Source organism: Brachionichthys hirsutus, chromosome 18 (assembly GCF_040956055.1).
Source record: "Brachionichthys hirsutus isolate HB-005 chromosome 18, CSIRO-AGI_Bhir_v1, whole genome shotgun sequence".
Classification (NCBI taxonomy): domain Eukaryota; kingdom Metazoa; phylum Chordata; class Actinopteri; order Lophiiformes; family Brachionichthyidae; genus Brachionichthys; species Brachionichthys hirsutus.
The window spans coordinates 10,366,427-10,391,025 of record NC_090914.1 but is presented as its reverse complement, the minus strand read 5'-3'; the positions used below and the strand labels follow the sequence as shown (position 1 = coordinate 10,391,025).

Sequence of the window (24,599 nt, the reverse complement as noted above, 5' to 3'; positions counted from 1 at the left end):
ATGTTTTCGGCGGAAAAGGAAAAGGCTCAAAGATATTTCTGCACACATCGTTTGGTCCGTTTAGGTGTTGTGTTTAAAGAACTGATATCTTATCTCATCTATTAACATGAATCCTTCACTTCTCAAATAGATCTGCAGCAGTAACCCCCATCCCAAAGGCCGACTCGTCCGCTATGTCCTATGGAACGCTAACGATCCATCAACAATAATTGCATCAAGTGCTGCATAGCCTTACATGATGTCTGGTAAAGTCGCGTGAAGCTGCGCTGCAGTTACTACGGTAACCATCATAGAAATCCTCCAATAAATGAGCATGGGCATCGATCCGAGGGTCCGGCCTGCACAGATGCCCCTGAGAAATGCACTTACCCCCGGATCCTTGAGGGGGTTCTGCTCAGAGACCAACAGCAGCCAGAACCCGGACAGACATTTGAAAGATTTGAAAATGGCGTTTTGTTTTACTTTTTACGCCAGAGAGAAAACTGCTAACACGCCGCCGCCGCCTTCAGGCAGGATCCTGAAACCCCAACCAATTACAAATCGATACTCGTTTCATTGATTGGTTTTCATGCAGGCTACAACTGCATCATTGATCTTCTCAATTGGCCTCTGTGTTACCCCACCCTCACTGGGCAATCATTTTAAATGCCCCATTTGTCATTTGACGGACAAATATATCAGACATTTGCCGTATTCATGTCAAAGAGGGTCGTCCGGGACGGCAGTGACAAATTAATTTCATTACGGGGGTTGGGTTTCTTTGGTACCTCCCCCCCTGGGTTGGAGGGTTCGGGTCGGATTAGCCAACAATGAGCAAGCACTTCAAGTCCGTCAAGCTTTCGTTGGACTTTCTGTCCTCGTCTCTCCATTGTAAGCGCTTGATTCGGTGTAAATGCACCCCAACGTGTTTGTGGACTTTTGCGTGAACTAAACGCCGTTCCCTGAAGCCTCTCGGCACCTCAGCTTTTCCCAAAGTGCATCCTGTCATCCCCGATTCATGCAGAGGAATGAACAAACTGAACGTCCCTCGTTGGCCGGCATTAAGACAAAGATATAATATTCTAGCTGTGTACTCGAGCGATGCATAGACAGATCCTAGCAAAATAATCTCAGGGATTGCCAGACGTCAAATGGACATTATTGTAATCAAAAATATAAATTATTACCATAAGCAAGAATCAATAATCATTATAAAACATACCAGAAAAGGTGACAGCAGAGTCAAACTTTGATTTCATGTCACAGGCAAAGAAATAAAACCCTAATCCACATCTCTATTTAGAAATAATCCATGCATTTCCCTTTGCCAGCGAAGCCTTTAGTAATTTGTCGTTTGTAGTGCTACCAGTTTGCAAACCCTGAATGTCCACAAAGTAAATTATCACTGAAAAATATCTACAGTGGAGCTCAATAAAACCTCCGTTCTCCTGACATTTAATCAGCATGCAGTCGACTGCATAATATACAGGCAAGAAGTCCGCTCAGCTTCTACGGCAGGCCAGAATCCAGCTGGACATGCATAGCGAGGAATGTACAATCAGAACAGACCGGAGGGGGTACCAGAGGCGTGGCGCCGTCCGTCACAGCTGGGGGGGCCCAAAACAAAGCCCGAGACGCTGTCTGCACCGCCGGCTGAGCTCCGTTCAGAGCCCATCGTCCTTCTCCGAGTCCGGAGAAACAGGCCTGGAGACGGTGAAAATGTCCTGACGTTGTATTTTGGTTTTGGGTGTGGCGGCGGACGCCGGCGCCATCGGTGGCGGCTTCCTGTCCGACAGCAGCTTGATGATTTCACTTACCTGACTCTCCAGGGCACCCAGACGCCCTCCCAGATTCTGGATGTCCTCCCGGAGTTCCAGCCGGGTCTTGTGCAACGCGGCCTGCAGGGCCTTCTCGGGAACGGGATAAAAAGGGTGTGGTGATGCCACGCCTCCGGGGGCGGGGCCGTGGAGGAGGGGTGTGACCGACGCCGGGGTCTTCGCCTCCCCTGCCCGGTCAATCCGCAGCTCGCTCTTGGTGATGCCGCTGTCACACGAGTCCGTCTTACGGAGCGGATTGCCGCCGGACATGCCACCAGACACACCGCCCTCCTCGACGTTCCCGCTCCTCCTTCCTGCTTCCTGGCCTTCACCTTCTTGAGAAAGCACCTCCACGGAAACGGCCTTGACGTTGTTCAGTCGGTCTTTTCTCGCCTCCATCGGCGCCATGTTGTTTTTCAGGCGCATCCATCCGCTGGCCTTGACGGCCTGCTTCCCCAGGGCGGGGCTGGTGACGGCCTTGAGCCTGACGGTCTGCTCGCCGGCCCCTGCAGCAGAGCCGGTTTGCAGCTCCACGATGTCACAGTTGTTCTGCTTGGTTGGGGGGCTGCTGGGATGGCCGTAGGCCAGCGAGCTCTGCATCGGCGTGACCTGCGACACGGTTAGCACGCCGCTGCCGGGCGGAGCCCCGTTGTGCAGCTGGAGTTTGAGAGGCAGCGTGTGCTGCAGCTGGAGGCTGTGGGGGTGCAGGTGCTCCACCTGCAGCTGGTTCTTCTGCAGGTCCGGCTGAGAGGCGGCTGCAGCTTCCTGGTTCCGGAGTTCCTTTTGCTGCTTGAATTTCTGGAAAAGCTTCCGGACGGGATGGTCCTGGGGGATGGTGATCTGAACCTCGTTCTTGGCTCGCTGCCTCTCCTCTTCCTCATTCTTCACCTCACTGATCTTGCGGAATATTATCTGCAGGGAAAACACAGAATGGAAGATCAATAATAATTCTCCTGCATTGGTCTTTGGAGCGAGAGGAAGAGGATGGATGGATGAAAACTCTGCCAGCCTGTCACATCCTCTCTGCCCTCTGCTGAATTATCCATCAGTGCTCCCACACCTCCCCCTGGATTGTTCAGCCCTTTTAGACCAGGTTCACACAACGGGCCCATCGGTGTATTCTGGGTTCTTATGCATCCCTCATGCTCCCCTTCTCGGCTCGCCCTCGTCCTGTCCCTGTCGCCTAGCAACAATACAGCTGGAGTTCATCAGTGGTAGTAAAAGTTGTGTAGAAGACGTGGAGTTGAAGTAATACTCCGGTTCCCCGTCGAAAGCTAACAGGAGAAACAAATAAAACTCATCCACACCAGAGATTCTTTACGTCATCTCAGCTGAACCTGAGAATAAAATGAGGTTCTGTCCTGTAAAACAGGAGGGGAGGAGTTTAAATACGAGTGTGTGCTTTGTTTTTGTCACACACACACAAAAACAACAATAGCAGGACTGAATAATCACAATCTGTGTGGAGGAAAGGGTTTGTGCTTCACATTCCCTTATTCAGTGTTACACACTTTACTGGCCCCCGCACACACACGCCGATACTTTCCCCTGCAGAGAGCTGCTGGTCCTCTGCCAGCCTCCCAGTCTGCAGGCTTTAGCCCCGAGTCTGTCCCACCAAACCCAGCGCAGCATTAAAATCCACCAAACACAATAATGAGGCCTTTTTCACTTGTTTGGTTTCCTAAATCTCAGCAGGAAGAACGTGCCGAAGATGAAACGAGGAAACTCCAGCCAAGGAACGCTGAAGTGGCTTATGAGGGTAAGAAGAAGTCAATGCTTTAGATAAAAGAGCAAATTTTAGAATTAAAAAATAGATAAAACCAAATATGGTGAGGACACACGAGCCAGCTGGAAGAGATAGGAAAGTGCTGATGGAGGCAGATCGGTGGCCGGCCATTATTTCATGAGTGACAGGGCGAATTAGCGCTGACACGCTCGGGGTCCCTCAGGGCCCGTCTGAGCGCCTGCTGAAAGTTCTTTGTCTTCATCGCGGCAGCACTCGAGCAGCTGTCGCGCATCACGGGAGCAAAAGAGCTAACCGAGGAAAGCAGATCTGTGATCTGTGTTTACAGATCGCAGAACGAACGGGTTAGCATCCCGCTGCACGCAGCAAAAAAACAGCGTCTGGACAAATAGGTCGCTTTAAAGAAAGCGTTTCCGATCCAAAGAGGCGCCGGCCCATCGGTGCAGCTCTGGCCGGGATGATAACCCTAACCCTGGTTATAACTCATTTTAAAGCTTCACTCAGATGAAGTGTCAACTTCTGCTAAACCATAAACCGGAACGCTCACCGGGGACGGAGACAAGACGAGCATCCTGTCCTCTCGTCTAATTGAACTGAACAGTCCAGTCAGTGGAATCTGAAGACTCCTCTCCACCTCCGGGCCATGAAAAGGTTTCGGAATGAAGAAATCGGTGATAAAAATGCGATCTGGAGGTGAAGCCGGGCCAAAGATCGCAACGCATACATTATAAATCTATAAACTATGAACATCAAGCAGGGAAAAGACACCGCCTGTTAAAGGTTAGCGGAACGTTAATGAGGCTAGCGGTGTAGCATTTATAATTCATTGTGTGTGAGGCACGCTGAGAAAGACACCTGTTGAGCTGTGAATAACAGCAGAATGGTTATTAGGAGGAAAAGCAGCGGGACAAACCACAGGTAGCCTCAACCATCCGGATTACGGCGTTCTAAGATGCTCAGGAAACCTTCAAGGCCTTCAGAAACCTGCTGGAGGACTATCTGTGTCCATAAACAGCCCAATCAATACTACAGACAAAGAGATCATCGTGCTGGCGTGGAAGGGTGCAGGAGACGCCAAACGCCGTACCCGTTTGCGCAGGTTGCAGGTGAGGACAAGGTTCCGGGAGAAGGAGTTGGCGAAGGCCGTGTAGAACTCCAGCACTTTGAGCAACGCTTCCCGTTTGATGATGTGAAGATCGCAATACGTTAGCGCTCTGACGTTAGCGCATGCGTGCGCCAGGGCGGTCTCTTTCCAGAAGACGTCGCCAAACACGTCGCCCTTTCCTGAGGAGGACAAGAAGAAAATGGAGACAAAGGCGTCGGGTTCATCAGCCGTCACCGCCTTGATACGAGGGGATGTCGTTACACAAATACTTCCCGACACCGAAGAGGTTCAAACACATGAAATATAACGAAATAAATCAGCCGGCAAGACAAAGAAAAATTGACTTCATTGAATCACACGACCCTCCAGGGAAACCCAGTCCTCTTCCTTCTCCTGTCGGATCCGGATCAAAGGAACGTCATTTACATATTTAACTCACAAAAACAATGAATTAATGTCTCATCTCCTCTCCTCTCCAGGACATACCTAATATGGCGATGACCTCATCGTCCTGGATGACCTCCAGTGACCCCGACACCACGAAACACAGAGTATCGACGCTCTCGCCAGCGTGGAAGATCAGGTCTCCGGGGGCGCAGTGGGTGGTCTGAAACTCCACGGCCAGGGAGCGCAGGCAGCCGTCGCTGGCCAATCGAAAGGCAGGATGTTCGTTGAACACCTGAGGAAGAGGACAGGCAGTAGATGCTTGTCACCTGCTGTTCAGAGTGAACTTAAGACAGAACACATTCAGCGCTAGTTGAGACTGTTCCAACAAACTACTTTATGTTTATCTTTTCCCACAACAAACAAACAAATATGTAAACAAAGCAGTTCAATAAAGTCACGCCCCAAACATGGAAGCTTCCAGTTTAGCATTATTTGCTGGACACGCTACGGACAGACCTTCCTGTTGAGGTGGACGCAGATGTCGGCCCTCATGTCCTTTGGACAGATGGATAAGACCTGGAAGAGAAAGACACCAGGAGGTGAAGATGTGAAGAACGATTAAAATAAAACTCGTTAAAATACAAATACCAAAACCACAGAGTCATTGCTCTCCAGCGCTGTAGAGGGCACTGCAGGCAAATGTACAGAAGAATTTGTGAGCGTCAACGCTGATGGGGACGTCATTATAGAGATGGCTGTGGCTCAGGTGGAGATCAGGTAGACAACTAAGAGCCAGGAGCCCCGCCCCCTCCACACATCACTGCTGCAGAACTGCGCTTGGAGTTCGCGTTCTTTTGCCAGAAAGCCCAAACTGTGAGGTGAAATATCGCCGTCCAACTCGGAGGAGGAACTCTGAACTCGGCTCAAATTAACGGCCATGCAGAAAGGACAACTTTAACCGCGTTTCTGCGACCCCGCCTTGTTAAATGTGAGATAAACCAACCAAAGGCAGGCTAACAAATCCCCAAAAAGCCTTTTTGTGGCATCAAACCACAGAATCGTCTTTTTTAAGGGGCCTTTGTGGCGAGCCGATGCTTTCGGGACACGCTGGACTGTTTTCGGACGTGGACAAACAGCGGACCGTGAAGATTCCGAAGTGAAAACATTTCCACTAATTGGCTGCGAGTCGGACTGAGAAATAATTATACCGAGGGCGAACTTGTCTTCTGTGTATTCAAAAGTTAGATATCTAAATAAACATTGATATTATAAATACTTTATCCAAAGGCTCACTATTCTGAAGAGAAATGCCGAACGAGGGAAAGCAAAAAGAACTCGAGGCTGCTTGAAGCTGGAGTTCCAGATGTTTTTCCTGCTGGCTGGGAAAACGTCTTGCTTTAATCTCTTTTCATTTGGGATAAACAACATAATTTACATTAGCAGCTTCCTTTGAGCATCCTCCGTTACTGGAGGAATGTGACGCGTCGGACCGCTCAGCCTCACCTTCTCCGTGTCGATGCCTTTGGACATGGACCAGGTGGACACGATGTAGTCCATCACGCGTTCGCTCAGCCCCTTGGGAACCTGGTAGAGCTTCAGGAAGTCCCTGACGTTGTTGAGCATCTCGTGGTAGCGGTTGGTGTTGGCGTACATCTGCTGGAAGATGGTGGTCACGTTTCCGAAGATGGTGGCATAGAGCAGCGCTGCAAGGGAGGAGACCCGGAGCCGAAACTGAAATGTCTTTTATTTAAATGTCTTCCACCAACAAACAAATCTGGTCCTCTTTGGGGCCGCCGAGGTAACAAGGCCACTGAGGGCCGGGCGAGCCTCCCGGCGGGGCGGCGCCTCCTGGTAAACAATGGGAGGCTTTTTATGAGGCGGGACGGATCGTACTAGCCGCCGAGGGAGTGTCAGTGAAAAGGTGGGCCGCTGTCGTACGGCACTGGGGGCGGGGTCAGCGGCCCACGCTCAGGTAAGAGAGGAAGTAGCACGCATCCAGGTGCGTTTATTAGGACATCGTTTCACCCCCCAGAAAGACCAAACTGCAGGAACTGGCAGCGCTGAACATTCGTCACAGGTCAGGTTCTTGCAGCTATTATTTTTAACAGGAGTGATCCGGAGGCGACCTCCTTCAGCGAGGACAGTAGTCCTTGATGCCGACACTGGACACGTGTCCCGTATCCGGGGAGGGGGGGGGGGGGGGGGGCAGCGGACATTGATTGACCTTCCAGCTCCTGGTTCGCCTGACTGTCCCGGTTCTGCAGGATCTGAGGTTCCACTGACAGCCTGCCTGTGGACCGGTCGTCACGGCGATCATCCCGGAGCAGGACCGTTTATCACGCCCGGTACCTGCAAGATTCAATTATCCCCGGGCTTCCTGTCCGATTCCACACCGTTGGATTTAGCATAATTTACAAAAGAGGAAATTAAATTATTAGAAGAACAGTCGGAGCGATTTCCTCCTTTAGGGGATTTTTATTGAGGGAATGATTTGGAGATTGGGTTCATAAAGGAAAGAGCGGGGAAGACGATCACCGGGCGGGCGACGATGACTGTCGATAAATATGGAAATGTGTGACGTCATTTTGGTGCAAACAGCAACGCGGCTCGCAGCGCGGATCATTCCATTCAGATGGTTTTAACACTGATGTTCCAGAAGACACTCTCCTCACAGGATGATTCGTTATCCTGTGAGGAGGACTATAGTATTGATCCGATCCATCCTCTCGGATGTTAAGATGGAAACAACAAACACAGAGTCCATTAATGTCAAAGATAATCCAGGAAGGCACCAAGTGGACTTACTAGATCCTCGTCCATCGTCTGGTGCCGGAGACAGCAAAAGACAGCTGGAGACCTCTGGCTTCGGTTCTGGTCCAAACTCAATAAGTAGGTTAATATTGATCTGGGGAGCAGAGGATCGTGGAGCCCTGGAGACTGGGAGGTTAAGACTTTGGGAACTCCACACCTAAGCAATTTCAGATGTAAGGAAGATAAGATCCTGGGAATGTGGACACACTTGGAAAAGGACATGGATGTTCTGATAAGTGGCGATATCAAAAGTCCATGAAGTTCCCACCTGGAAGTTTCCTAACCTTTTTTTTTTTCTTCTGGTGTGATGAACTTTAATCCCCAACGCAGTAAAGTCTCCATCAAAACACAGAACCTCCTTGTCGGGTTGATGAGGGGCAGCGAGGGGTGAGAAAGGGAGGAGATGGAGAGAATGGGATGAGTGACAAAAAGAGGAGAACGATCAAGACGACTCGTTATGGATTAGTGGACTAATCACCTCCCCGTCGTTGCCGTCGGCGACACGAAGGCCACACACACTAAAGCCTTGTTCCTGCAGCGCCATCCTCTCTCTCTCTCTCTCTCCAAACTAATCAGGACATCTCTGTGGAGAAAGACACTCCGAGCCGCTTCCCTCCCTCTCCATCCTTTCTTTCTTCCCATTTCCACTTCCCTTTCCTCCCCCCTCAGGGCTCTGTGGGCGGACGGTCCGGGAGGACTTCCGATCCACTCAGTGAAACCCAAACCCGTTTTGGAATTGCACGAGAATCCTCGCCGGAACGCTTTTAGCGTCAGGCGGGGTTTTAAGTTAGATAAATACTTATTCCTTCTCTCCTCATCCATCCCATTTTGCCTCTCCTGCTGCTCCGGTAAGTCTCTTCCGCTTAGGAAACGCAGCCATCAAGTCGGGTTCCCCTGGTTAAATTGCCCGCATCTTTCCACCCGGCGGCGCCGAACCCTTTCCAGCGCAGGTAATTCCCATGACTCCTTGCGAGCCGGAGCTCCTCAATTGACTGCAATGTTAAGTCATCGAGAATGATGACTTGAAATTTTTACACAAGCAAGGTTCTGTCCGTGGCTTGGTCCTCCCCGAGAATGGCGTTGATCCGGATCTGGATCCAGATTCTAGAATTATTTTTACATCTGGAATTGTGCCTGTGCTGTAAACTGCCACTTTAAGAGGGAGGGACACGAATGGCATGATGGGAAAAAGAGTCCAGAAGGAGTCTTGTAGTACGTTCCGGAGCAGCAAGCTAGAGCAGGTTTGGCCCCTCTGATCCGGAAGCCCTGTTTACTGTCTCACAAGATCCAATAGTCTATTGGAGGCGGGGTCTGCAATCTCTGATTGTCGTTTTCTAGTTTATATATATAATGTTTTCCGTGTATGGGGGGGGGGCGCAAAGTCATAATCTCGCCTAGGGCACCAAAATGGCTCTGACCTGAAGCATCTACATCTAAGGAAAACCAGATTATTCACCAAATGGAAAAATCCTGATGCTAAATTCTAATTCATGTGAATTCAGGTTATTGGCTACGGTTTCACCTGTTGATGCAGGAATCTCCCATGGCGACGGATGTCATCGCTGCATGCCGAACCAGCGGCGCCATCCGCCTTCGGGTTTTCTGCTGCCGACTTTGCAGCGTCACAGAAATATGAAATTGTTCCTATTAAACAAACCCTGCTGCTCAATTTGAATTAGAGGCTTTACATCTGTAAAACAGAAGGTCAAGGATTTAATCTGATTAGCTGCATTACTAAAATGAGGGCCTGATGGGGGGGGGGAGTCTTTTAGTAATTGTATTATAGCTGGATTCTTAATTCCATGCTGCCTCTGAAGGAGGAATACAAATGAATGCATTTATTCTGTACGGTCCTTACTTGTGTCGGGGATATGCTAATTGGCGTTTATGCAAGTCACAACAAAAAGGCTGTGATTAATTCACGCAAGAATGAAGGAAGTGACGGCGGATGGAAAGATTGGAGGAAGCAGAATATCCAAAAGCATCGATCCGAAGCTTCGTCAGGGTGAAAGCGGGAACGTCGAAGGCGTCAGCTGGATGAAGCGGATGAAGGAAGAGCTCGCCATCAACAGAAAGAGCGCTGCAGCAGCTTCTCCTTTGTTTCTCACGAGTCCTCCGACCAGCCAGAGTTGAAAATATCTTCACCAGGAAGCTGGGCCCTAGTATATTAGATGGAGCGGGATTCATCCATCAACGCCTTGGTAAACAAGAAAACATTGGAGAAACTTCCTCCGGCAGCCGCTGTTGATCCTGCGCTCCATCAGCCAGACCCAGAAACGGAGTCGGAAGTCCAGTCAGGGGAGCAGATTGGCTTTCACGATCCACATTGTACGATTGTAATTTAGTGTATTCGGCCTCTTTACATTTCATTGTTGTCAAAATACTTTTTTGAATAACCTAAATGATGCCTTTCAAAGAGACCTCCTAGGCTTTGTGGATGCTTTAGGAGTTAAGACGCGAGATGCTGGCGTCAAGTTCTACAATAAATCTAAATGTCAGCCAACGGGGATTTCGTTTAACGATGGAACCGCTTAGTGACGGGGTCTAAAGAGACTCTCAGATAATCCTGCTGTCTTTTGTCTGAGGATGGAGGCGCTGAACCCTCTGATCTGCAGACATTTCTGGAATCCAGGAACAGATTCTTGAATGGTTTGCGACCTAACCCTAACCAGCTGCAATGCTTCACTAACTAACCCTAACCCTAAGCAGCTGCAATTCTTAGTTACCTGTTAACCCAACTGGATGATCTCCATGTGAAGCATTTTAAACTACGCCTCAACATTAAATGTTTGCCCGCCAGACATTTGTCTCCTTGCAGCAGCGTCACGATGATGTAAAGCTGACCGTTTTATTGTAATGCACTGCAGCCCTCGTAAAAGTCTGGAAGCACAAATGGATGCGCCTCCGTCTCCCCGTCCCGCTATCGGCGCTCGGCCGCTTGGATCAGGAAATCGCCCACGTAGCCTTTGTAACGGTCTGCCACGCCAGGAAGGCCATCAGTCGCAGCCAGACAGACGTGACACGTCGTGTCTCTGGATTCTTTACTACCAAGCTAAGGCTGCTCACTGTCCGGCTGCCAGAAACAAACAATATGGAGAAGAGCCCAGGCTTGGCCCAGTACCAAACTCCCCAGCAGAAGCAGATCCGACGCAGACAAAGACTCAAAAAACGCCGTTGTTCCAAAACGACACTCGGCTATTTTAGAATCACTGCTCTCATATTGAAAGAAAGCTTCACTGTGCTTTTTCGAATCACAACGCCCTCCGCAGGCAGAATCGTGAGCGGTCCTGGCAACATCAGAAAGTGGCTTGGAAGTCTGCACATGGGGAACACTGCAGGTTTCCTGCCAAACACGTTAAGGGAGGACTTCCTGCAGGAGAACGATGGTGGAGGTGCATCCACCAACCTCCTAAGCTGGTACTGTGTGTACAGAGTGAGCGACTCACACAGTGGGATATTCAATATGAACAACTCATGACAACTTGATGAGCTTCTGAAAGGTTCTGCATGAATCTGGAAATAATACAAGCAGGAACACAACTGTAATTCCCATGCCGTTTTCCCCAGTTACTATGAACGGATTCTGGGTTTAATGAAGGGAAAATAACAAGAAATAAAGTGGCTGGATTCAAGCAGATGACTCGCACGCATTCGCCTTATTTACACGACGAGATGAAACGTTAAGGCGTGCAAAATACGTAGAATAATGGCGGAGCGGTTTCTGACCCAGAGGCAAAAATACATTCTGTCAGCAGGACAAAATAACTGCAAGACACCAGACAAGGGAAGTCTGGCTGCAGGTTCGGCACCTGCCAAAGGCAAAAACAGTCCGATGGCAAAGAACACATACATTATTTATGCACCGCCTACCTCCGAGTCCACCGAAGGGTTAGAATATGATAAGATATGCAGGTAAGAGTGGAAACGTCCTCACATCATCCTCCGTTTTGGTTGGGTTCAACATTATCGTTTTTACTGTCTTTACACAAGTACTACGTACTAAACTATTAAACTATTTAAAGTATATGAGATGTGCCAGTGAGGAGAATATTTACCTGCATAACCATTTACACTCGAGACATAACAGAATCACTTCCGTAATATCTGCAAACCCAAAAGCACCTTAAGGGAACCGAACCGGATCCATAACGGATCATTTAAAAGTCAGTCAGGAATCATTTTGCACGGATCTGAACGATTTATTTTAGTCTGATGTTTACGAGGATCATCCTGAGAATTTAAAAACATGATTACCTCCGCTAACGGGAGTGAGAGGGGCTATTGTGGTCGGTGCCGTTTGTTTGTTTGTTTGCAAGATAACTCAAAACGTTTTGAACTGCTTTCAATTGTATTTCGTTAAAAACGTGAGCCCTGGGAGAGCCTCTGGTCCGAGCGGAGTCATCAGCCACCGCCACCACCAGTGACTGGACTCAATGCATCTCTTACTTACATCCCACCATCATCATGGCGACCGAGAAGATCTTCTCCCCGTCCGTGGATGGAGCGATGTTTCCGAAGCCGATGGTCGTGAGGCTGGTCATGGTGAAATACAAGGAGGTGATGTACAGAGAGTCCTTGCCGGGGCCGCCCTCCCATTGGCCAGAGCCGCTGGCATTGTAGTGGTAAGGCGAGCCGATGCTGATAGCCAGTTGGTAGAGCCAGCTGTCCTGCTTGATGGTGTTGGTGACCTCATCAATGACCTCGTAGTCTCCTATGCTGTACCTGTTGAGTGGGGTAATAGTCATAGCGGGCCCGACGTCAAGAATCTAATAGAGAGATCAATTATTTCCCGTTGTTGGAAGCAAAGGTTCCTCCTTATCAATTAAACTTTATCATTTTATTTACGATCGTTTTTTAAGTCTTTCTGAATGACATCATGATGATGTCATCATTCGCAGACAATGACGTTTGTGTGTAAAGACCATTTAAAATAACGTCTACGGTAATTTTAACACTTTTAAAAGTTAATAACGACTGAACTCAAAATATATTTCAGCAGTAACGACCTTATAATAAAGTAAAGGCTGCTGATCAGAGTAAAATAACACATCACAAACAAGAATGTGACGAGTTGCATTAGCTACACCAGCTGATCATTGATCCTGTTTTAGGCATCACTTTGTCCATCGTCAATTAAGTCATTCATTGATTAAATTAGCACAGAAAACGTTTCTTATCAGCTGTGTGGTTTCTCCGTGTGATGTTTGACGTGGCGTGGCGTCAAAGCACGGGACAACGCCGTGAAAACCAAGAGTCCTTACCAGATGCAAGCGAGCCAGTGGGCCACCAGTCCGAACACGCAGACCAGCAGGACCAGGACCGCCGCACCGTATTCCAGGTAGTGGTCCAGCTTCCTGGCCACCCGTCCCAGACGCAGCAGGCGGATGACCTTCAGAGAGCTGAACAGACTGCTGATGCCCTGGGGGGGGGGGGGGGGGGGGGGCAGGAGGGAGGGTCGTTTCAGGCGAGATTAATAAGATTAAGTTAACATTTACCCCCCCCCCCCGTACTGTTTTCATGAGGTGCTTTTCATTTCATTGTCATTGGCTTAGCTAATTGTTACATTTATTTCATTCACAACTATTTATTGTTAAAAGTTAGGCAACAATAATTCCCCGTCGCCTCGTCATCGCCTCGTTGCATCACGAACCTGGATAACACCGTTTTAATTGCTTTCAGCTGCAGACATGAAAAGAAATGGAAGACAAACTGTAACGTGTCAGTTTAAGATGCTTCTAATGGAAATAAACAAGACGTTGTCGAGACGCTCACATCAACGCCAGATGCAATGATTTCATGTTATTTCCGTCATGGAGTGGAGAACATTACGGCTGAGTGGGAACAAATCGAGAGCACGTAAAAACATTTGTTAAAATGATTTTTGAAATGGCATTTTGTCAGTGTTGCGCAGCGCTAAGCTTGGAGGGGAGCAGCAGCGTTCTCTCCAAAGCAGAGGCAACAAGGAGCTACTTTCATGCTGGGAGTTTAAACCAACCTCCTCCCACCGAAAGCCGAAAGAAGCCATTCCAAGAACGTTCCCGAAGCATCCCAACGGAGAACTAACGAAGCCAGCGTACATTCAGGACTTTTTTTTAGCACACCTCAGCTGAACAGTTAGCGGAACGGCCTCCAGCATTAACAGAACCACGACACTGTGCCCCTCCCCCCCGGCCGTCAGGCTTTACAACTCATCACCGGGTGACACTGAGAAATATTTTATTGTAAACGTGTTTCTAAGACCTAATTCTGTTTGTCTTTGTTTGGCGAGACGAAAGTTCGGACCCGTTCTCATTGGTCTAACTTTTGACTGACACTCCATGCGTGATTCACGCGTGTTCGTACACACATTTACATACGCCGTCCCATCAGACATGTCGGCTGCAGAAGTGAAGACTTTGAATTAAATACCACATTTCTTCTTTTCGTCAGGCTGCTTGCACACCAGGCGCCACCGATCGGGAGGGACGTATGGATCGGATGACAGGAAGTCAACATTCTGCCTCCTCCGAATGGAAAACAAGCCGACTCAACACGGCCCGGGTTTGACGACAGGGAATAACAGTACGAGGACGGTTCTATTGCTGGGTGCGGCTCTCCGCAGCACCAGGTGCTACAACACCTTTATGACACCTTTATGACAGCTTATGCCTTGGTTCTTACCAAGAGTCCATGAGAAAGACGTCACAAACAAATTCAGCCACGCATGAAGAGTCATGAAGCGTCTCGGGAACAAACAAACACACAGCGTCCACGCACAGCATGGGGCAAACAGCGTGGAGCCCTTAATGCCTCTTATTGCGACATTCCTGTTCTGGTCCCGGTATTTACATACCTGCATAGCTATGCGGGCTGGGCCAGGTGAGGACCAGTCTGGGTTCTAACTGGCTCCACCTCCATCCCAGACCCCTGCTGCCAGTTTCTCCTCTGATCTCACAAACCCAGCCACCGCTAGCCGGCCATCGCCGCCTATCACATCTTCAAAGGCCTCCCCCTGGGACCCGGAAGGCTCTGAGCTGGCATGTAACTGCCTTTAAATTAAGTGGCCACAGGACAGATGAAAAGACCGGCAGCTAAGGGTAACGGACGAGCAGAAAATAATGTCTAGAAGCACCGGTTTATCGCAGCGCAGCCCGGTGACTGGAGGATGCCGGTGGACGGCGATGACTCGTCCACCGAGAGGCTCTTTGCCTCATTATTCTCAAAGCGGGCGACACACTGGCGCGTTTTCCTGACAGCACCGGGAGCTTAACGTGTTTTCCAGCGCTCAATCTGGCGAGCATTAAATATTCAAAGAGTCTCAGCTTTTTTTTGTTGCCACTCCACAACAAGAGGAGCAGAAGAAGAACGCTTCCCGAGCAGCAAATGATAAAATATTAAAAGTGCAGTTTGTGTTTTTAAACGCTACAATCATCTCAAAGGGAGGGGGACTCATAAATATCGGTTTTCATATTTCACTAACACTTTTTTGCTTTAAAAGCTTCGGAGGATCTTTTTCTGACATAAACACACAAATTATCCACGGCGATTAGCAGAATTAGGCAAATCACATTAGCAGCAGACGTTATTTGTTCAACCACACGAGCAGCGGGAGAGATTCAACTTTCATAATGGCTGCTGGGAAACGCCCCGAGAGATGAATTCACACATCTGGTCCACCTATAGAAGGATAAAACAATACGCATGTCTTATTTAAGTTGCCCGACTTCGTGGCGGTCGTTTTAACGGCTTATTTTCATCGCTGTAGCTCGGCCATGTTGGCGGAGTCTTGTTTCCACTTCTTTTCAGCGTGAAAAGCCCCTCCCCCCGGGCCCATCAGCTGTGGCAGAGGCAACACCCACGCCCCGCTGTAAGGTCAGCCTGGATTTGACCTTTCCGAGCCTCCGCGGCGCCTGCTGAGGGACGCCGCTGGCTGCCATTGGCCTGCTGGGCGCTAACGCGACAACAAGTGGCTTTAAGACACTCGAGTGGGTGGTGGTGGATCAACACCGCCACACAAATCCAGACGACTCCCTGTGGAGGTGTTACATCATGTTTAGCCACAATCCAACAATTGTTGTGGCTTTCATTTCCATACGGGCCGGTTTACGTCTACGCAGCTCCCAGTGGACGCCCGATGACGGCGTTTAATACCATTAAAGAAGAAGCTTGTGGCGCTCTAAAGGCGAGATAATCAAGTAAACTGGGAGTCCACTACTGTCAGCACAGCAGGACAACGTTAACCCCAGAGACAGAGGACGCTTACAGCGGCTCATCTTCCATGTCTGATTGGTGACGGCTTTAAATCCGATCCCATTGGCCGCCTTCACTCGCCACCAGACAAGGTGTCGGTGACAAAGGGGACGTCGGATTTAATTAAAGAGGTTCTTGTTCCGAGAGGATCGACGGAAGCCTTCACAGAGAAACTCATGAAATTAAATACTAAACTAAACTAAAGCGATGATGAAAGAAAAACGATGAAAAGCTGCTTTAAAATGATTCGGGCTAACGAGCACTTTGAAGCTGTCTCGCTTCGACGCTCATTAATCGAAGCGCTAATCAGAAAGAAAAGACTCCGAGCTGCGGTTGGAACTTCTCCCTGTAATTAGTTGTGTTTTTGTTGATGCTCCTGGACGGCATTCAAATACAACTATAAATACTTCCTACCTGCTGCTGCCACGCGAGACGGACACGCAGGAATGCTATGCTGCCCACAATCCACCACCCACACACTGTCCTCGCCGCCAGCGACCGTGTCCTCAATAGCAGCTGGGAATTTACTCGTCATCGATTTCATCTCAACCCGTCTACCCCCTCCCTGCTGCCGGGTAAAAGAGGAAGACGAGGAACTCCGTCCAGCGGAATCGCAAACCAAAGAACAGAGAACTATGGAGAACTACAGATTCCTGTTGGAATGCCTCATATCCGATGTATCGGCATGAACTTTGGAAGCCGCCTTCAGCTGGCCCGGCTCCATGAGGCCCGGACAGAACCAGCAGCACCGGCTGTTGCTAATTAGCATCAAAACAGCTTTATCATTCGTTGCATTAAAGTGAAAAACTGAATGGAATTCTGATCAGATGGTGGCGCTAGACGACGAGATGGTCACCACGATAGAGTCGAGAGACAGACAATCCTGATGTTTACATGAATCCACAATAAGGGATTGGGCGGCTTGAGGACCCTACCTCGTCCACGTTCTCGAAGGCGTTGATGATGTCATAGGGCAGACAGGACAGCAGGTCGATGACGAACCACGTCTTCAGGTAGTTCATGCGGATGAGTTTTGGGTCGGAGACCACCTCCCCGCCGGGCCCCACGAACGTGGTGTGGAAATTGAGGACGATGTCCACCAGGAAGATGACGTCCACGACGCTGTCCAGCACCAGCCAGACGATGTTGTTCTGCTTGGTCTTGAAGGAGACGTTGTACGGCACCATGATGGCCGTGTAGAAGGTGAGGACGAGGATGACCCAGTCCCAGGTGGTCTTGAAGGTGCAGTAGTGTAGGATGATGTGGGGGGGCGTCTTGGGGGCCTCCTGCTTATACTGTGGCAGGATGTCAGAGTTGAGCTGCAAGACCTGCAGACATGGTGGACGTTAACCCTTTCCCTTCCGCCATTTTTCCTTTAAAGTTCTTCTACAGCTCCATCGTCCTGGTAACCGTCGTGACCGACACGGATTGCATTTCCTCAAACCGGGATCCACACCAGCGCCACCGTCCACACCCGGAGACGTAATTCTCTTTATTAGAAAGTGTTACAAGCAATGTGTCTAAGTTATATTCAGCTAATGTTCATAAAATGTTCTTCAGCTTTTCTCTCATTTGGCTGGGGGGACATTTAATCACTTTAAATTCTGGATCGAAAATAGGACTTGTAGTTTTGTTTGTGCTTTAATATATTTATAAAATAATTCTCCTCTGTTTGACACCGGGCATAAAATGATTGAATTCCCATTCAGGATTCCCTGCTTCCTGACTGGATGCACTGCTTCCCTCTTTCCCTCTGCCTCCCTTTCTTTCTGTCCGCCCTCCCTCATCACCTTTCAGCCACCCTGGATTTACCGCTCCTGCCAAAACCTCCCCCACGCCTCTTCCCACCTCATTCGCGGGGGCCGGTTTAAACCCAAACAGGTTCTGATTAGAGACCGTTCTCCTCATGAATAAAACAGTCGGGTCGTGACGTAAGACACGAGGCGTCTTCTTCCCACCGCGTAATCCATTTTCTACATTTTCACAATAATTCAGAGAGCCCCCAGCGCCTCGCCCTCTGAAATATTAATGGTTCCACAGGAGCGCCGGGTTCCCGGGAAGAGAAAGCACTCCGCGTTGTGTCAAACAACTAGGACTCAAGGGACGCCGAGGTGGGACGGGGCGCATCGAGGCATTAATTGTGCGAGGAAAAGAACAGCGTGCTCACCTGCCACATCCCTCTGTTCCGTTAACTCAGCACCGGTAAGTGGTTGGAATGTGGCGCTGAATGCTTTACACGAGGATTTATTTGTGCAGAAATAATGTTAAGTGCGTGGAGCATGCTGGAGAAGCATATTTGGAGCGTTTGAGCCGAGGTGGGCTCGTCCTGGCATTCCGGCAGCAGCGCCAATTCCCTCAAATCAGACACGAAGTTACCTGCAGCCTCGTTTCAAGCGAGCCGAGCACTTTGGTTTAGCGTAAATGCTTATTTTATGTCTGAATTATTAAATAGATTCATGTCATTTTTGGTCCAGTCTTCCACTAAACCTCTGCTGAGACCTTTAGCTCGGCAATCCGCTACTGAAAAGGTGGGATTAAAACACTGCGGAACAACGACCGGTCAATCGGAACAAGCGGCTCGTTGCCTGTGGCGATGTGGGAATGTCTAACTCTGCGGTCAAAAACACAAACTGTATGCTGTCAATGCAATGTAGCCTACAGCTAGCTACAAGCCAGGCTCCGCCCTATGTTCAGACACGCCTGTCCTTCTGCATGAGCGTGAACTCACCTCCGCCAGTCTGGACTGCTTATGGCCACATTCATGTTTGCCTATGGGCGCTAGCTGCTGCAGCGTGTTGCGGTTGTTCGTTAGCGCCCGTGTCAGCCGCGCAAACTTGGTCCAGCCTGGAAGGAGAGAGCAAAGACAGCTCGCGTTAGAGTCGTCCTAAACAGCAGACTTCATGATAAACACAACCCCCCCCCCCCAGTTAGCCTCAGGCTGCCGCCGTTAGCGTAGCTCCCCTATTCATTACGACTCCAGGGACAAACTGGAGGAACAAAATATTCCCACTTCAGGTAAGTGCTTTAAAGACATACGAATACAGACGGAACCTTTTGGACTTCTTCGATGTTCCGGTTGCACGGATTCAGACGGAGAATTCACAGACCGGGATGAGACGGATGAAATGGAACAAAACTTCCAGAAGTGCGTCACAATAGTGGGAATAGAATTAAAAATGGGAAATAAAAAACAATTCCCCGTCCTCCCCGTCTCGATGATGGGCTCACACCACCGGCCCAGAGCAGGACGTCCTCTCTGGAACAAGGACAAGATTGGGACATCATCGCCGCCTCTTTCAGCGTTTGTCTGATTATTGTCTTACTTTCAAACTGATCTGAGAGCTGAGGAATGTTTGATGGACCTGCTGCATTTGGCTTTAAGCAGCAATACAATCTCCGTGCATCTATTAGCATAAAAGGTTCATGTTATAAATTAATAATTGGTACCGACAGCATGATTGGCTGCTGAGATTTCTAATTCTTAATAATGACACATTATTTCTTAACTTTACAGTCCCATGTGCAAGCATCCAATCAGAACTTCGCCTGCAGGGATTTTAACGGCACAGTTTCCCGGTGTGGACTCTCCGTTTACGTGAAGAGCTTTTCCTTCTCTTCCCATTCAATAGATATGGCTGCACAATTCACCATACAGTGTGCATGCATTATAGAGCAGCACTGTGCTGGATGATAATGGCGAGCCCTCGGCACGGAAAGAAAGCCGATGTGTTCCTGCAAACCCGCAACCGGAAGGGAAATGGAGGAATTTGTCTTTGTGACACTCGAGTAATTAGAAAATGACAGCCTTGGACCTCATGTAGAACACCAGGAGGAGGAGGAGGAGGAAGAGGCAAGGACACAGGTTGGAGACCGCTGCGTTATCTGTCCCAACAAGGCAGAGCCACAAACCGTTGGAGGTCACAGAGGTCTTCTATAAACTAGAAATGACCTCCCCCAGAAGAACGCTCACCTTTAGTGGCTTCATCTTCAATGGGCTGCTTGAAGAGGGTGATGTCCTTAAACGTGCAAAGGAACAGAACCACTTTATCGTTCTCGTTCCTGATGGGGGCCACTTGCATGTAGAACCACACTGGACTTCCTGTGGAGAAATCACAGACCATAGAGGCATCCTAATCCACAAGCGGACACAACTAGGTCAGCGAGAAACCCCAAACTAGCCAAGCGTGGGATCTGATGATAGTCCGTGCACAGAATTCATCAATCGATCATCACAGCTCAAATATCCAAAATTAAAACGGACAGCCGATTTCTCATCACACTCATAGATCCGATCTAAAGTCCTCGCAGTGCAGGATGTGTTAAAAGGATCGCCTGCGTCTTCCTGCAGAACCTCGGCCCGTCGGACTCCCACTGAACAAAGCTGCACGCGGCGTTCCGGCGTGCCGACTGTGGATACGAGTCGTTCCTTCTCATTTACGTCCAGCCTCGAGAAGAGCGCTGGTGGATTTCAGCACATTCGAGTCATTTCAAAATTGATCGTGTCACTTTTTCACCGTTTCGCTCTCTTTGCCTGGATCTCCGGCGCCTCCCGTCGTGCCGCGGTTCTTACAGAGGACGGGAACCTTTGGAACAACTTTAATCAACATCCTTCTGCTCCTCAACGGCTGCTCCGTCGCCCCGGACAAAAGACTGTTCCACCTTTTTTTTTACCTTTATTTAACCAGGTAAGGTAATCGAGAACTATTTCTCATTTTCAATAACGACCTTGACCTAAGTTCATCATAAGACGTGCATGAAGATCACCCCCCCCCCCCCCCCTCCTCAGCTACATCCAGCCAATGGAGTGAGACTCACTGTTCTTCCTGTACAGCAGAATCTCGAAGCAGTTGGACTCGTAGTTGTCGAACGTCTGCCTGACTTTGTCGATGGTCCTCGTGTCCGTCAGCTCGCCATACATAAAACTGGAAAGGAAACAGGCAGCGTGAGAAAATGGCAGCGATCAATACCGAATGCAGCCGGTGAGCTTCCCGCATCGGATATGACGACGGCCTCGTCAACCTGGCGGCGTGCTGGAGAGCACCCATTAAATCTAAGGCTTGGTTTTTAGTGAACATCCACTCAGCGGACGCGTAAATCTTCCTCCCGGTGAAAGAACGTTCCTTTAGAGGGCCGAGGGTACTTTAATCTGTGCTAAGATAATTAGCCTGATTGGAGAATGCAAACAATCAAAGCCACGGCGTCTGCAAGGACCGTTGAAGCCAGCGGTGCAGAAACATAACGGAGTTAAATATCCAGCAGCGTTTCAGTTTGCAAACACGAGCGTCTTTAATGTGCTCGCCATCGTGCGAACACCGCAGGGGGTCGCGTGCAGACCATCAGACGACGGTGATGAACGGAGGCCGTCATTCCCGAATGGAAAGCTGCCCGAGGAGAGGAGTCATCCTTCGGAGTTGGCAGGACGCCCTCCTGGAGACGGACTGGGAAGAACTCCCCGGCATCTCTGAATTGGATTCATTTCAAAGTGCCGTGTCGCCTCCTCTTTGTCTCCTTTAGAGGAGGCTGCTGCATTTCATTTTACTCCGCTGCGCTCCACGCGTTCATCGTACAACATAAATAAAGCTAGCATCACATAAACAGCTCTTCAGAGAGGCCGCTTTAATGATCAGGAAGGGACAAAGAGCGTCTCCTCAATCCTGTCCTTAAATAATGGATGGGACGGGAGGAAAAGCAAAAGTCACATTGGGAGATTTCTGCCGGACGACTTGTAGGCTTTGAGAAGGACACGGTTTTACTCGAGGCTGCTCGTGAGCAGCGGCTGGATAAACGCGTTGGTTGCTAGGGGTTACGCTTCATGGAGGACACAAAGCAAGACGTCCGTAGCTCCGTTGGGACGCATTCCAGCGTGTTACCTGCACGTGCTGCTCTTCTGCATGACCTCAGCCCGGTGGAATCCAGACAGCTTGCAGAATCCGTCATTGCTGTAAACGACGGGCCACTCCACGATCTGGGCGTTCCCCAGGAGGAAGCTGGTCTCTGGTTGGTGGAGAGCACAGAGCGTTAAACATGAGCACACACAAGTTATGGGAGGCCGTTGAACTGATCACCATTCTGCCTTAAATTGAATTATTAAATTAAATTATTTTCACTTAAAAATCATGGTGACAACCCCGATGTTTGACTTAAAACAGCTTCCGTCCTTTCAAGCGAGCTCAAATAGATAAGCGTGGGAAAAAATCCATCCCAAGTAGGTCGCTGGCATCTCAACGCTAACCTGCGCCGTTCCCGATAGAATTCCTTCACTTCATCTCCGAGTGACCAAACAACTGGGAAAGAAAGAAAAAGACGGGACGTCCGATCGGTGAGGCTTCGGGAGAACCTTCCCGGGGTGAAGTTCTGCTTTCCTTTTAATGATTAAAGTCCTCTCGCCCTTCCTGATCCCTCTTTCATGCCAACAAACAACTTATTTGAATATTCATGACTTCTTAACTCCACTATTAACCTTTTACTGTCTTTTTGCTGGATTTCCAGATTGCATTGGAGGCGAGTTTAAAAGCAGACGGATCTTTAGATATGCAGAAGAAAGATGCAAAGTGCCGCTGTTAAAGGATCTTTGATCCTTCCTTATATGCGTGTTGACGTAAACAACTCTCTTATTTATTAGAAGGAGATAACGAATATTTATGAGTATAGTGAAATATAAATAGCTGCCCCACACACAAAGAATCACATCCTCTCTCTCCTCTGATTGGTTCACTGATCAGGAACTATTTCCTGCTGGTATTTTGAGGACTTCATATAAAGCCCATCCAGACCTTTCTGGGAAGACGGGAAAGTAATCAATTACCCGGAAGTGTGCGCGCTTTGATCACGCCGTGCCAAGTCCGCGCGCATGCTGACAAAGTGGAAACACGGAACGAAATGAGGCAGGTGAGCGTCGTGTTTCGTCATCACGTGACATCGCATCACCTGGCGAGGTAAATGACGTCGCCGGACAGGCGGGTGGACGATTCGGTGCGTAAACCGCAGCTCCCTGGGAGCAGCCGGAGACAAACGACCCGCTTCTCCCGGTGGAACGGGAACTTTGACCGGTTTAACCTAAGTTACCGGAGGGGATCGAGTCCGATACTGTAAAACAAATGACACCGTCCTCCGAACCTCAGCTGGCACGTAAAGAACGCTGTATCCGAGCCGGACCCTCGCTCCGGACTCACCACTCGAGCGCCGGACGACGTTCTCCAGGAAAGTGTTCTGCGGCGCCACCAGCCCTCTCTTTCCCCCGGGCATCCTGCTGCGGGAGCGCGGAGATGCTCCGGTCTGCTGGTCCGGTGTGTCTGCTGCTCGGAGCTCCGTACCGATGCTGGCTATCGGTCGGACCGGCGGAGAAGCTCATTGTAACCGCACGCTCTGGCTGCTCGGGGTGCACTGAGTCTGAGAGCCGCAGCGCGGCGCTGCGTCCCGCTGCCAGAGCGCAGAGCGCAGAGCCAGGACACGGCATTTTCTTCTCTCTGCTTCTCTGCATACGTGACTTAGACTTAGACTTAGAAAACGTTATTATCCCCGTGAGAGGCAATTTGCTTCACAGCCAGCAGAGACGCGCCACAATTCAGCCAACACACAACAAAACATAAAAAGTGGAATAAAAGCTGGTCATAAAAGGCTGTTGATAAAACCAATGGATGCAGGAAGAAATGACTTTTTCAATCTGTTTGTCCTGCACTTTGGTACCATGTACCGACGACCGTAAGGCAGCAGCCTGTATTCAGAGGACAGCGGGTGAGTCGGCTCACCCGACTCACCCGCTGTGCTTGTGCTTTCTTTTTTACCCTGGCTCTGTACAGGACAGAGAGCTCCTTGAAGTTGACAGACACCCCCCCCCCCCCCATCTTGCTGCACCTCTTAACGATACTGATCTGCCTGTTTTTGTCCTTCACAGTAAGGGACCCAAACCAGCAAATAAAAGAGAAGGTTAAAGCAGACTCAATAAAACAAGGATAAAACCGCTTCATAAAAGAGGTATCCACACTAAAACTTCTCAACTTCCAGTAAAAGTACATCCGCTGGTGGGCCTTTGCACAAACTGCTTCTGTGTTTGCCTCAAATCGCGGCTTGTCGCTTTACTGCATTAATCCGTTTGTGGATAAAGTCGTGGTTCACTCATGATGAATTGGTTTTAGCCACATAACGTTAATCAACTCGGGAAGGGTTACTCAAGGTCAGACGCTGTTTGGCCAGCGTGCGGCGGCTTTGTCATCATCACCGGCCCGCTGCTCGCCCATTGAGAAAAGGAGAGCACACGGGTTATATTAGTTTTTATTGACGTTAATAAATTACAATTTTTTTATTTGGGTTTGATCTTCGACACAAAATAAATCGCGCTGTATTTAATCGTAGTCCGATAAGGATCGTATTAGAATCATCGGTCCAAAATGACTACGTTACAATGTGATTCATCCGGATGAACTTTGCTTGACTTTACGAATGTATTGATTAGTGCGGGATATCTAAGTTTATCTAGTGACTAGTACTGCCACGTGTTTTTCTAGCGAATGGAGTCTGTCTTCACTTG

The 24,599-nt window shown here is 49.3% G+C and overlaps 1 protein-coding gene across 1 annotated transcript; it reads right to left on the bottom strand.

Moving 5' to 3' along the window:
• Nucleotides 1–1,643: 1,643 nt before the first annotated feature.
• On the bottom strand, nt 1,644–23,329 carry kcnh5b (potassium voltage-gated channel, subfamily H (eag-related), member 5b). Its single transcript, XM_068751647.1, has 13 exons — nt 23,245–23,329; nt 21,943–22,066; nt 20,888–20,994; nt 20,043–20,171; nt 18,801–18,916; nt 17,008–17,400; nt 13,105–13,262; nt 12,294–12,565; nt 6,536–6,735; nt 5,549–5,608; nt 5,132–5,324; nt 4,628–4,824; nt 1,644–2,708 (listed from the first exon to the last, which is right to left on the bottom strand). The coding sequence occupies exons 1-13, from the start codon at nt 23,315–23,317 to the stop codon at nt 1,644–1,646; spliced, it is 3,087 nt and encodes a 1,028-aa protein (XP_068607748.1). The 5' UTR covers nt 23,318–23,329.
• Between the last annotated feature and the right edge of the window lie 1,270 nt (nt 23,330–24,599).

Bases quoted from the DNA above. Each gene is read 5' to 3' on its own strand.
- kcnh5b (XM_068751647.1), bottom strand. From the start codon at position 23,317: ATGCCCGGGGGAAAGAGAGGGCTGGTGGCGCCGCAGAACACTTTCCTG. The intron at 20,995-21,942 runs GTAACACGCTGG...TTTCCTTTCCAG, and splicing joins CAGAAGAGCAGCACGTGCAG to TTTTATGTATGGCGAGCTGA. The intron at 2,709-4,627 runs GTACGGCGTTTG...TTTTCCCTGCAG, and splicing joins CCTGCAACCTGCGCAAACGG to ATAATATTCCGCAAGATCAG.